The sequence below is a fragment of the Anomaloglossus baeobatrachus genome, chromosome 1 (genome assembly GCF_048569485.1).
Source record: "Anomaloglossus baeobatrachus isolate aAnoBae1 chromosome 1, aAnoBae1.hap1, whole genome shotgun sequence".
NCBI lineage: Eukaryota > Metazoa > Chordata > Amphibia > Anura > Aromobatidae > Anomaloglossus > Anomaloglossus baeobatrachus.
This window is the reverse complement of record NC_134353.1, coordinates 811,858,694-811,873,498: the sequence shown is the minus strand read 5'-3', so window position 1 is coordinate 811,873,498 and position 14,805 is coordinate 811,858,694. Positions and strand designations below refer to the sequence as shown.

General features: G+C 40.9%; 1 protein-coding gene across 5 annotated transcripts in view; it reads left to right on the top strand.

Annotated features, from left to right (window-relative positions):
- PAM (peptidylglycine alpha-amidating monooxygenase) overlaps nt 1-14,805 on the top strand; it is a 280,372-nt gene that overhangs the window by 150,467 nt on the left and 115,100 nt on the right. For all 5 annotated transcript variants that reach the window (XM_075325058.1, XM_075325057.1, XM_075325056.1 and 2 more), the window contains exons 8-9: nt 12,094-12,142; nt 14,523-14,590. In XM_075325058.1, coding sequence (XP_075181173.1) covers nt 12,094-12,142; nt 14,523-14,590 — 117 coding nt within the window. The remainder of the gene's footprint in view (nt 1-12,093; nt 12,143-14,522; nt 14,591-14,805) is intronic.

Sequence of the window (14,805 nt, the reverse complement as noted above, 5' to 3'; positions counted from 1 at the left end):
ACACATAAACAAAAAAAATCAAAACTATATATGTTTGGTATCTAAGCACTCATACTGACCTGAAGAATCATATGGTCAGGTCAATTTAACCATATTTTGAACATGGTAAATAAAAGAAAACATTTGCAGTTTTGACGCACTTGGATTTTTTGTTCTTATTTTTACAGCTCACTATGTGGTAGATTGATTGATACCATTCAAAAGTACAACTCGTGCCACAAAAAACAAGCCCTCATACACCCATGTGAATGGAAAAATAAAAAATTTATGGCTCTTGGATGAAGAAGAACAAAAGAGCAAACATGGAAAATTGCCCAGTTATGAAAGGGTTAAAGGATATGGACCGGACATTCATCTGCATGAAAATCTGCCTCCACTGCTTATTTTAAATCAAAGGTGGTGTTACCAGTGTGAGGCATGCAATGAATTACAGAAGAGTAGAACTTAACTTTGTCTTCTTACAAACCTGTTAGCAGCTGCAGCTCTCACAGCTCTGCTGTATTGCAACAATTGCTGCTTGAATGGTACATATCAAGGTTAAGGATTAAATGCCGTGCTGCTGTTGAAGAAAATCCAAGACCAAATAGATAGAAATTGTGATCTTTGTTTGTGAATATCTCTATCTATTTGGTCAGCCATTGCTACACATTTATACACTGTTTGTGGCATTCACAACTACTACAAGTGAGCCTTCTGATAACTTCATATCAACTACTCGGTTTGACCCTATCTGCGAGTCTCCCTCAATATGTTTTTTTTTTTTTTAACAAAGGCAGCTTGTGAGATTGAAGCTGAGAAGAATCTGCAGATGTCAGATAGGCCTCCATTACTTGAGCGTATAAATCGAACGAATGCAATGCGAGGAAAAAATTGAATTGCACTCAGATCAATGTTGTTTAATGAGGCAGAGCAGATCTGCGATTGGGAAATCTGCACCCATACAAGTCTATGGCTGCGTGTGAAACCTCGGACTGCACTCGGATGTCCTCCAAGTGCAGTGTGATATACACCGAAACAGTGGATGGAGAGATTAATCCATCCACTCACACACAGATCTGCAGTGAGATCAGGAGAGCAGAGATCGGCCATCACAAATAACACTGGTAACACCTTCCAGTTACAGCTCTGGCAAAAATTAAGAGACCACTTCCAAATTTTCAGTTTTTCTGATTTTTCACTTTCTAGGTATATTTTTGAGTAAAATGTAAATTGTTCTTTTATTCTATAAACTATTGACAACATGTCACAGGAAGAGTTCATAAATCAATATTTTGTCAAATAACCATGATTTTTAACACTACAACTACTGAGGTAGTCATTTTGACTACTTTGCACCATGTATTTCTATATAGGTGTCACAAGTCCAGTAGTTCTAGTGTTAATGACCACCAGACTTTCACACTGCTTTTGGGTGACATTATGCCACTCCTGGTGCAAAAATGTAAGCAGTTCTTCTTTGTTTGAGGGCTTGTGACCAGGGTTGTGGAGTCGGAGTCGTGGAGTCAGAGCTCATTTTGGTGGAGTCGGAGTTGGTGTAAAGTGCACCGACTCCTAAAATATATAATAAATTGGGGACAGTAGTGCAATGCAGAATGTGCTGAATATTTTTTCATAGGAATTTGGGAAAGTTATGAAATGTCCTATAAATGGCTGTTTTATTCCTGATCTAAGGCTACATTCACACACAGCGTTTTTGCTGCGTTTTTTGAGGATACATTTGTCAGCTGCAAAAGCAGATCAGCTTTTTAAAAAAAAACGCATCACCTGAAAGGTTTTTGAGCTCATAAATAATGCTTTCAATAGCACAAGCATATTAGAAAACCGCCACACAAACTGACTGCTCATTCTTTGTGAGGATCTGTTTTTGAGCACAAAAACGGATCGTCACAAAACGCTGTGTCTGAATGTCCTATCTGGAAACCCATTGCCTTTGCTGTGTGCCCAGAGTCACTGCATTTCACTGAATTATTTTGCCATCAATGTTCGATATGTTTGTGACATGAAAGAAATTGTTATCAAAACACTGGCAGTAACAGATATTAAAGCTCATTACAGCAGCCAGTTTCTCCAGGCCTTAGTGGAAAAAGTTCTGCAAGATTTCAAACTCAAAAAAAAAACAGGTTCTTGCTATTGTAAAGGACAATGCTTCAAACATAACAACAATTAAACTGATGAATGAGAGTAATGAACAGCAGCTAGAAGAAAATTTAGGATTCAGTATATGTGAGATGGAAGGCCACAGTGCTGTTCATGTAACTGAGGAACAAACAGATATTACAACAGAAGAACAGCAAAATGATACTTTAGGATTAGATGATCTTGTTGAAGCTGCTTCAAAACACTTTCATATTCATCACATGCGCTGTGTTGTGCACACGCTGCAGCTGGCAATGAGAGATAGTCTGCAAGAGGGACCTCGATTTCACACATCCGGCTTTTCGCCGGTTTGGCGGATGCAGCGCACTCCAGTACAGTGTATATAGTACAGTGGCAGTGCGACAAACGCCGGTCACATGCTGTCATGTGACCCGGAAGTTGCGGCGCTGCCACTGTACTGTATCGTACTGTACTGGCGTGCGCCGCATCCGCCAAACCGGGGAAAAGCCGGATGTGTGAAACTGGGTGGACATGCTGGAAATCTGATTGGAAAAGTGAGGAAATTGGTTATTGCCGCCAGAACCCCTAAAATTGATTCCATCTTGAAGAGACGTGCGGGGAAAGGTGCAATTGTTGATCAAGCCACTCAGTGAGGCAGCACTTATTTAATGACTGAGCGATTGCTTGAACTAAAATAATTTCTTATAGATATGGTGAACCCTCGAGTAACCTTAAATGAAGGTCAATGGACAGAGGTGGCTGAATTAAAGGAATTGCTTAATCACCCATTTACCGTGACTAAAAAATTACAAGCTGAGGATTTAACTCCTGGCATTTTCATAAGGGAGTGGAAGAACTTGCTATTTTGCCTGTCCCAAAGAGGAGGTTTAATCGCAGATGGCATGTCTGCTTCAATGAAACGGAGAGAGACACAGCTATTGGAAAATAAAATTCTTCTGGCAGCGGTTTATGTGGACCCAAGTCATCATATACTGCTTCATGATCAACAGCTTACTAAAGGAAAAGAAGCTTTGAGTGAGGTAGCAGTTAGGATGAGCGGCTACAGGACTGCCAGGCGCAAGAAGACTTGGGGCCTGACAGTGCTACTGCTGCCATATCTTCATCCTCATCAGATGAGTTTAACGTTGACAAATATTTGGATGACATGGAGTAGGCAAAGCATTGCCGCAAGGAAAAAGATTTCACTCCGTCTCCTATAGCAGCAGATTGACCAGATTTCAGTAACGTTTTTCACTTGCTCTCAAAGAAATAGAAAATTTCAACCATTCATCAAAACTGACTGTACATGAGGCAATTCCTTTATACCCGGAAATAGTTAGAGATGTTGCCCATGTGGTTACGGCTTTGCCTCATACCCAAGTTAGTGCAGAGAGGTTGTTCTGTAGCCTTAAAATTATTAGGTCAGATTTGAGGTCATCTATGAAGAAGGATCTGATGGAGGCAATTCTATTTCTTAGAACAAATTCATAGACTGCACAAATGTTATTTAGTATATTTTTTGTTGAAAACTGTTTTTTGCCACTTACATAGTGTATTACATAGTTGTATATAACACGATGTAATACACTATAAGTGGCAAAAAAACAGTTTTGAACAAAAACATACTAAATATTTAGTATATTGCTTATATTTAAGGGAAAAAATTATTGTAGTGCAATGTGAACATCAGACATTTAATCATTTTTATAATACAATAATCAAGATATTTAGATAGAATATAAAATATATTTATTGGAATACAACTTTATAACACAAAAAACTGTAATAAATTGTAAATATGTAAAACAATATATATATATATATACACACACACACGAGATATAGATGTAATCTACTGTATATTACATAGTGTATTACATATTTACAATTTATACAGTTTTTTGTGTTCTAAAGTTGTATTATAGTAAATATATTTTATGTTCTATCTAAATATCTTTATTATTGTATCATAAAAATGATTAAATGTCTGCTGTTCACATTGTACTACAATAAATTTTTCACTTGACTATAAGAAATATATGTCGGAGTCGTGGAGTCTGAGTCGGTGCAAGGGAAATTGAGGAGTCGGAGTCGGAGGCGAAGGTTTGGCTTACCGACTCCACAGCACTGCTTGTGACTATCCATCTTCCTCTTGATTACATTCCAGAGGTTTTCAATGAGGTTCAGGTCTGGAGATTGGGCTGGCCATGACAGGGTTTTGATGTGGTGGTCCTTCACGCGTTGATTGTCCTAGCTGTGTGGCATGGTGCATTGTTCTGCTGGAAAAAACAGTCCTCAGAGTTGGGGAACACTGCCTGAGCAGAAGGAAGCAACTGTTTTTCCAGGATAACCTTGTATGCGGCTTGATTCATACGTCATTCGCAAATATTAACCTGCCTAATGCCTGCCTTGTTGAAGCATCCCCAGATTATCACCGATCCTCCTCCAAATTTCACAATGGATGCAACACACTGTGGTTTGTATGCCTCTACAGGTCTCCGTCTAACCATTAGACAATCAGGTGTTTGGCAAAGCTGAAAATTAGGTAAAGAAAATTCAACAAAAATCTTTGCAAAGAACATATGACTCAGGCTGCATATAAGGTTATCCTGGAAAAACAGTTGCTTCCTTCTGTTCAGGCAATGTTCCTCAAGTCTGATGACTGTTTTTTCCAGCAGGACAATCTGCCATGCCCCACAGCTAGGTCAATCAATGTGTGGATGAAGGACCACCACATCAAACTCTGTCATGGCCAGCCCAATCTCCAGACCTGAACCTTTTTGAAAACCTCTGGAATGTAATCAAGAGGAAGATAGTCACAAGCCATCAAACAAAGAAGAACTGCTTACATTTTTGTACCAGGAGTGGCATAAGGTCACGTAAAAGCAGTGTGAAAGACTGGTGGAAAGCATGTCAAGATGCATGAAAGCTATGATTAAAAATCATGGTTATTCCACAAAATATTGATTTCTGAACTCTTCCTGAGTTAAAACATTAGTATTGTTGTTTCTAAATGATTATGAACTTGTTTTCTTTGCATTATTTGTGGTCTGCAAGCAATGCATTGTTTTGTTACTTTGACCATTTCTCATTTTCAGAAAATAAATACAAAATTTTTTGCTTAGAAATTCAGAGACATGTTGTCAGTAGTTTATAGAATAAAAGAACAATTTACGTTTTACTCAAAAATATAGCTATAAAGAGGCAAATCAGAAAAACGGAAAATTTGGAAGTGGTATCTTAATTTTTGACAGAGGTGTATAATAAGCTCTGGAGCCAGATTCTCATGGAGATCAGTGTCCAACCCATAACCTGAAATAGTTCTTTTACATGTGAGAAACTGTATTACCTGGGAATAAGACAACGGATCACTGATATCAAGGGATCCTTTTATTCAGCTTCCTATTACCTACATGCCCATATAGACAACTTAGGAGGGTTGATCCTACTGACAGATTCTCTTTAAATTGTTTAAAGTAATAGTTTTGACTTTTTAACTCCTTCATGACCTAGGATGTAACGGTACTTCCTAAATCATGAAGGAGTGATCGCCGGCTGCTGCAGTGAGAAGGTGGTGATCCCTGCACATGTCTGTTGATTTGAACAGCAGACACATGTGCCTTGCAGGCGCAGGTGGATCTGCGATGCACCCATGCCTTTTAACCCCTTAGATCGTGCTGTCAAAATGTGACCGACATTTAAATGGTCGCGGCGTGGAAATTGCCTTTCCCTGCTGCCATCGGAGGCCCTGTGACACGATCACGGGGAGCCGATAGTTGCCATTTCAGCTGCTCCTGTCGCTGTCATGACTTAGCTCCTGTTACAGCCAGCAGAGCAGCGGCTGTAACAAGAACGCAGCAGTTCTGCTGATCAGAGCTGCACAGCTCTGATCAGCAAAAATGAATGAGCAATCAGCCTTCTGCTACTTAAAGTCCCCTAGGGGGAGTAGTAAAATAAAAAAAGTAAAAAAAAAAATTGGAAAAAAACCCACAACTCTAAATGTTCAAATCACTCCCCATTCGCCCCATTTAATAGTTTTAAAAATATATACACACATTTAGTATTGTTGCATTCAGAAATGCCCGATCTATTAAAATATATACCGTATTTTTCGGACCATAAGACGCACTTTTTCCCCCCAAATGTTGGGACAAAGTGGGGGGTGCGTCTTATGGTCTGACTGTGGCTGCGGGGAATGAGGGTGCTGCGGTGGAGCGGGTCATCGGGGGCATGAGCAGGCTGTAGCAGCCTGCCGTGACCACGTGGGCCTGCTCATTTAATATGCACGCCCATCCTCCCTCCCATCTCTCAGCGCTGAACCCGGCGCTGACAGGTGGGCGGGGTGATGGGCAGGGATAAACAGTCGGCCCGCATGATCACCCCTGGCAACTGCAGCCTGGAGTGATCATGTGCGGCTGTATTCACTGCCCCCCGCGCATCATCATCAGTGCGGGGAGCAGTGAATCAGTACACATTACTCACCGTTCCCCTGCAGCATCGCGATCTCCTGTCTGTGCCGGTCAGCTGACCTGCGTGAAGACTAGCGGCGCGCACAGCGATGACGTCATCGCTGTGCACACGTGTCCACACACAGCTTCCGGCACAGACCACCGGAGGACATCGCGATGCTGCAGGGGGACTGCTCCACTCAGCGGCGCTGCCGCTGACACAGACGGTAAGAGGAGCGATGCTGCAGGGAGTGAGGTGAGTATGAACTTTTATTTTTTTTTATGTGCCACAGGATGCGGCCATACACCAGGATGAGGGCATATAGCAGGATGGGGGTATATTATGAGCAGCATGGGGAGTATATGAGCAGGATGAGGGTATATAGCAGCATGAGGAGTATATGAGCAGCATGGGGAGTATATGAGCAGCATGGGGAGTATATGAGCAGCATGAGGGTATATAGCAGGATAGGGGTATATTATGAGCAGCATGGGGAGTATTTGAGCAGGATGAGGGTATATAGCAGGATGGAGGTATATGAGCAGGCTGGGGAGTATATGAGCAGGCTGGGGAGTATATGAGCAGGACATTACCCCATAACAGTTTCAGCAGCAGATCCACGCCCCATAAGTGTGTCATGACCACATTTTTTGCTTAAAATTTTATTTTTCTATTTTCCTCCTCTAAAACCAGGGTGCGTCTTATGGTCCGGTGCGTCTTATAGTCCGAAAAATACGGTAATTAATTAATCAATCTGATCAGTAAACTGCGTGGAAGCAATAAAAGTAAACATATATGTTTGGTGTCTACGAACTACCGATCTGAAGCATCATACTGACACGTTCATTTTACCATGTAGGAACATAGTAAATAAAATATCCCCAAAACAATTGTGCAATCGCTCTTTTTTTGCAATTTTTCCACACTTGGATTTTTTTTGCCGGTTTCCAGTACACTATATGGTAAAACTCATGGTTTCATTTAAAAGTACAACTCGTTCCGCAAAAAGAAGCCCTTATATGGCAAGGTTAATGGAAAAATAAAAAACTTACGGCTCTCAGGAGAAGGGGAACAAAAAACAAAAATGAAAGATAGAAAATTGCCCGGGAAGGGATTAATTTGACATATAACAGATCTTTGATGAAGTCCAAAATGACTGGAATACTGTTGACATGATGTTAGGGCATGTCAATGACCACTTGATCGCTGTAATTGGGAATGGTCTGCTGGTTTATGACAGTTGCACAAAGGATTTGGAGATCAATATGAAAGCGGCTATCGTCAAGCCTTTTCATTCTTAAAGAACTATAGGTTTAATTTTTTTTTAATTTTTTTTTTGACTGTGGACATACAATTTCTGGAGGAAAAAATATTACGCATTGAAATGATCCTCTGCAAAAGTAAAAAAGTCTAATACTTCAGAATTAAATAAAGATATCCTGGTATTAGAAATTGGATATTTACTGTATACTGCGGCCATTTACTGTGCTGAAATCTGAAATTTTAATCCCTCATTTTTAGTGGGGTTTTTTTGTTACATTCTTTAAATATGGCCCTCTCTTCCTTGTATGTAAATCTATCATTTTTTTGCCAAATGTGTAGTCCTCATTTTTTTTTCTTGAAGACCACACCTAGTTGGATAAAAAGACCACATACCGGGAAGAGGGGACCACATCTCAGAATCAGAGAAGAGCAGGAACAAAAAATAATGCCTGGTCCAGGAGAGAAGTAGCATTTGCTAGAAGTAAAAAAAAAAATAAAATAAAATACTCATTTCTGGCTGGTGACAGATCCTCTTTATATAAGTTAAAAATAATTATGAATGTAATTTGATTTTGACCTGATTTTTAATGTAAGCGCTTTTTTTATGGAACACCGAATATTGAAAATTCACACGAGTAATCCTCTTCTTCTATCTCATATTGTAATTAAAACTGGAGAAACATATAAAGAATGTCTCTATTCGTTTCCCGGGGATTAGTCAATTTCCCTTTTCTGCTCATCGCAATCTATTCAGTAAATCAGTTATCCACACAAAAATCCTTTCCCCGCTGCTTACAGCAGGAATCTCAAAACCATAATCATCTCCTAATTCAGTCCACCCCATTAGGCCCTATAATAAAGGCCCCATAGATATTAAAATACATATTAAAATGCGCTGAACGATTGTTTAGCGAATGGTCATAATGCCGACAAAGCCGCACACATTTTAGTCAGTAATGTCCGTTAATCTTCAATGACGCAGACTGAGAACGGACAGTCTTTCTGGGAATATTTTTTCAGCAAAAGATCTTTTTTTAAAGGAGATAGCTTTCTGGCATCTTTTGTCCAAAAGATTTGTAAATGTCTAATTTCATTTCAGATAATAATGGTCTGTGATTAGAGATGAGTGAATTCAAGGTTCGGTGTTTGGTGTTCGTACCAAACGCAGACTTTACAAAAAAAACAGGGTTCGGAGATCGGGTGCTTTATGTATGCAAACCAGTTGTGAGAGCATCGCTATTCTCAGGTACGCTCGGTGCTCAGCCCAGTGCGAGCTTCTTGCAGTGTTTGGATGTCTCGCACTGGGGGTGACAACAGCAGGATCAGATGTAGTGTGCGCCAAACAAAAAAAAAGGAAAACCCAACCCACCTGGCATCTGCCCCTAAAAGTGATCTGTTTATGGCTGGCTGCTTGTGGCGAAGACCCCAACTACCTAATTAGTGAATTCCATTGGGGTTCAGGTCAAGTTTGGGTCGCAAACCCAACTTTATCTAAAGACTGATTGAACCTGCAGAACCGAACGTCCACGGGTTCTCTCATCTCTATCTGTTATCTGTCAGTTAAAAAGATTGTTTTTTATTTTGATTTTTTAAATTTAGAAGTAGATTAATTTTCATCAACTTTCATGTAAATGTGTCCCAATGTGTGAGCTCTCATCCAAGAGCTCCATCTGCGCACGCGCTTACTCCCAGTGCCATCATTTGAAGCCGGGACCACGGACAGACGGGAACACCCGCCGCACAGGCACCGCAATCCGCACAGCCACCTGGCCGCACAGAGTGGCAGCCTGCAGGCCACCCGCCCATGAAAGGCAGCCGGCTGCCGGAGCAGAGAGGCAGCCGGCCACCGGCACCGACAGGCACCAGGCCGCCTGCATGCACCGACAGGCACCCGGCCACCCACACACATCCGGCCGCCTTTACACAGAGCCGCACAGACAGCGCCCCGCCAATTCTCTACCTTCTGGTAAGCTATATTCGGATTTTAAGACACACCCCTCATTTTCCTCCCAAGTTTTGGAAAGGAAAAGTGCGTCTTCTAATCAGAAAAATACGGTAGTTATTTTGTTAGGAAATAACTGAAAATTATCTAATTATTCTGTGTTAGAATATTAGGTGCAAGAATAAGTATAATGAATGCAGAATGAGCTGATTAGAGCAGTTGCTAGATTTATTCACCGTCTGTACACCTTGCCTAAAAAGTCTGTACATTGCGTGACATTAGTGATGGCACTTGTCCTTTGTCCATACAGAAGTCAAGCCACTTTATAAAATGGAATGAACAGCGTGTTCTGTCACTTAGCTCCATTGATTCATGGCCGCCCCGGGCTGTAGACAACATTGCATCTCCAGATGTCACAGTCCTGCGTCACTTTACTATATGGCATATAAATACTTTATCATGGGATTATTGATATTGTCACGGGCACATTGATTGTTCTCCGAGCTCATCCAGACTAATGTGAACCTTGTGTGGAAGACGTGTGGGTGGCACTTTCTGAACTAACTTGTCCTCACGTTATAGCTTCCATTTTGTCATTATACTATTACATGTACAATTCTGTTGTTTTAACATGTAAATTCTGGGCTACTATCTGTTGTAAGAAGCAGAGCTTCTTTGCATTGTAATCATACAAGCTTTGGCGAGTTTGCGTGTCTATATCAATGGGGAGGGGGGAATAATCCTTGGCCCGAACCCTCTAGGTTTCTTCTCTCCCACGGTCAACAATCTGTTTTGAGGACATAGGCGAACCCTATACACTTTACACCTTCATCTGATCGCAGTGAAACCTGGGAATGCAGACAATTTTATCTGTTGTGTACAGCAAAATCTTTATAACATACGATTGTTCATAATCTCAAGGGCTGCTACAACTCTGTAAATAATAGTTTCTGAGCTTCTGATTACTTCTCAGAAACTCATCAACTTACTGTAATAGTGATGCTGGATGATCAGACTGGGAGCGCTGAATGATGGCCTAGTTGGAAATCATAATGGTGGCCATATTGACTGTCACTCGGCTTACCCAGAAGCATATATAGCTAACTGTTATCACTAGTATCATGATTTCTATTTATAATGGCACATAATGATGAAATAGGATGGGTGAATAATCCTGTTTACTTTAACCCTAGAATGCATACCTGGGGCCTCGCAGGCCTGCTAGGTCACTTGTTTTCTATGGTAGATGTCTATGGTTGCACATTCTAGGGTTAAAGGGTTTTTCCAAGATGATGACCTCTACTTAGGTCAGATCAGCTAAGTCTAACTTCCCGCACCAGACTTTGCACAGCTTCACACTTTGTGTATTGGCCATGAATACTGCTACAAACGCTCTCCCATGTACATGAGTGGCAGAGCGCTTGCAGCACTATTTTGCGCCATTACAGAATGTATGCAACTCCTACCGCTTCTAATGGAATGCATAACAGGAGGATCTCTTGTACTCCTCTCCTGGCACACACACACTATACTTCAACAAGTCTTCTCTTTAGTTTACTACATGCAATACAGAGAATTTACACTCTCATGTCTGGAGTATAACGCGTTTCGGACCATTTTTAGCATTCAGCAACTGCTAACTTCTAATAATGCCAAACTAGAAAATATAACCCATTAGAAATCCCTGATGTCAGATTCCCCAATATGTTTTCCAGTAACAATAGCCGTCATGGTAATGGAAACAGAGTAAACAAACATATGTCCCATGAACAGGTACCATTCACACATCATCTGTTTGAGGTATTCGATGTCATAGCCCATCAGATATATATATATAGAGAGAGAGAGAGAATCCACTCTTAAGCTGCATCTAGAACAAAGTAAAGTAAATCATGTGAACATTAAAATAGTGGAACAGCATTACATATTAAAATATTACATCTTGTGAGCGATGACTTCTTGTCTTTCACACTTTGGGTTTCATGGTCTGGAGGGTATAAACTCATTAGACCTCTCCGTAATGTCAACTTTTTGATTGTTCTGGTGTGTCGTCATCAGAGCATCGGTACCGTGAATCCTGTATTTTTTTTATACCAAGAATGAGCAATAGTTGGGGATGATTTTTCTTCCAGCTCTGTGTGAAGGCATTTCATTGGGGTGTTGTAAGATGAAGGTTTTCTCAGAGAGATGTTCTGAACGTCTTCACTTTGACCTTGGAGGTTTGACGTGTTCAGTTAGTACGGTAGCTTGTATTATGGCCCTGAATTTCCAGGATTTCCTCTGCTGTACAAGATGTCAGCAGCACAAATCATTATGACCAACTACTTTTTATTTTTTTGCAGATAAACATAAAGACTGTACTGGAGTGACGGTACAAATCACACCTGAAAGGTAACGGCCATTACTATTATTACAACTGTTATTATTATACAGCAGTTTTATACATCATTGCTCAATTAATGAAATAAATGTTGTTCATGAATTAGTCTGCACGGTATTTCCCTTGTTTGTGCTTCCGAACTGCTTTTTCTATTGAAACTAGGAAGATATTGCAACCTGTAGCCTTTTAGAGGTGGGGTCCTGGGTACAAATCCCACCAAGGACAACATCTACAAGGAGTTTGTATGTTCTCCCCGTATTTGCGTGGATTTAATCCAGGTTCTCCAGTTCCTCCCAAACTCCAAAGACATAGTGATAGGGAATTTAGATTGTGAGCTCCAATTGGGACAGTGATGATGTCTGTAAAATACTGTGGAATTAACAGAGCTTTGTAAGCAAAAAAATAAATAAATGGATACAAAAACTAATCATTAAAGAATATATTAATGCTTTCATTATTTTTTTTGTTGTTGCTCACATAGCACCAACATATTCGAGATTGTTGTACAGAGATCGTCGTAATTCACATCAGTCCATGTCTCCAATGTAGCTTACAATATATTTTCTGCATCTTCACACACACAATAGGTTAAATTTTTTATGTTATTTGGCAAATAATGGAATTTGACCACAATTGCAAGTTAGTTTAGGTAATAACTTTCTTATCGTAGTGGTGCTACCACTGTAACTCCTCTAGATACTGAGAAAAAAGCTATTCGCCATTTCGATGGAGTGCTGGTCAATCATGGCAACCATCGCTCTATGCATTTTCTATGTGATTTATGGGACTCTTTAACCCTTAACAACCGGTGATGTACATGTTAATAAAAGATTGCATGTGGGGTGTATGAAGCTGGCTCATGAGCTGAGCTTGTTCCATACTGGGCAGACACTGAATGTTGTGCACAGCCAACTTCTACCTCTAACAGCAATGACCAGAGCTACATCCAATTGCTGCTGTCTAGCATTTGACAGTGGCTCTTAAATGGCTTGTTTGCTATTCACTTACTGGCTCCTTTTGGGTTCCCTGTAATTCCACTGTGTGCAGACAATGGGTTACTATGTCATCTGGGTGAAGCCTTATAGCAACATTTTTTTATATATAGTGCGGACCTACATGCATGAGGTCCCGTGACGAGGGTTGTAGGCATCCGTGTTTTTTCATAATACCAACTAAAACCTCATATTTTTTTTGTACAGGATGCAGCCAGGCCTCTTCTGTTAGGCATTGCATATTAGAGTTCCTGTCCCTGTATGGTGCACAGATGGAGTACGGCTTGGTAGCCCGCCTGATCTAATAGTATGGGCATCACCTAATAGGCTGCGGGTTTGTGACTGTGTGTCTGCTAGTGTGAACAGTGCTCTATGCAAGCCATCAGTATGCAGTCTTACCATCCAGCAATCGCCCCCTCCATGTTTTGGAAGCGTGTGCATGATTTGCTCTTTTTGCACCTGTCATGCCTCTACTTATTGGGGGCTTAAGCCGCTTTCACACATCCGGTTTTTCCTGTGCGGCACAATCCGGCGCTTTGCAGAAAAAACGCAACCGTTTTTTTTTTTTTTGCCGCCAGTTGCGTTTTTTTTGCATAGACTTACTTTAGTGCCGTATTGTGCCGTATTGTGTAACGGATGGAACGTTGCCTGGCACGTTTTTTTGTCCGGCAAAAAAAACTGCATGGCGCCGCATCCGACCGATGCGGCGCGTTTTGCAATGCATGCCTATGGACGCCGCATGCGGCGTCCTGCGGTAAACACCGCATCTGGCCGCCGCATGCGTTTTTTTCCACTGCGCATGCTCAGTAGCCTGCTGCAAGCGGCAAAAGCCAGACGGGCCGCATGTAAAAAACTTATGCAAAGGATGTGGATTTGTTGCATAGGTTTTCGAGCGGGATTGGCCGGCTCTGCTAAAACCGGAGGTGTGAAAGCAGCCTGAGCTGCATCCTGCTAGAGTAGTAGTTTTTGGCCTGGGCGGTGTACAACTGCTGCCTTTTTCTGCTGGAAGTATATGTGTATTGTTTGGAACAACATTATTTTAGTTCAGTTGAATTGTACACAGTATGGGTGACATTAAAGGTGGAAAATGTTCTAAAAGAATGGGAGAGACAAGAGTGCAAAAATGTAAAATTGCCAGGTCTTGAAAGGTTAACCAACAAATATGGAGTTTGAGAGGAAACCTACACAAGCATAAGGAGAACATACAACTCCATGCCCTTGGCTGGATTGGAATTTAGGGTCACCGCTGCCCACTATACGTCCTTCCACTTGCTATTATAGACATTCTTTGTGTATTCTGTTAGTATTGTTGTATGCTTTATGATATTAAATGCATTCAGGGAAGATTGTGTTCTTCTGTTGTCTTTATTTCCATTGACTGCCGTTTTATTACTCCCAGGCAGCCGCTGATTGCTGGCATTTATCTCTTGATGTCTATGGACACTGTAATTCCACCGGGTGAGAAGGGTAAGTATTTCTTGTAAATCTGTATATATTTAAAGGCTGAATACAAAGGCTGGAGAGATGGATGTCACAGTCTGCTCACTTAGAAAGCCAAATAAACTCATTGATTTGTGTAAAACATTTATTGCTCATATGCTTTTAATCTGTTTATACTCCTTTAAGGAAGAGAAGGGGTTTTTGTGTAGATTGATTTTCAACTCCAGTTGTCAGATATGAAG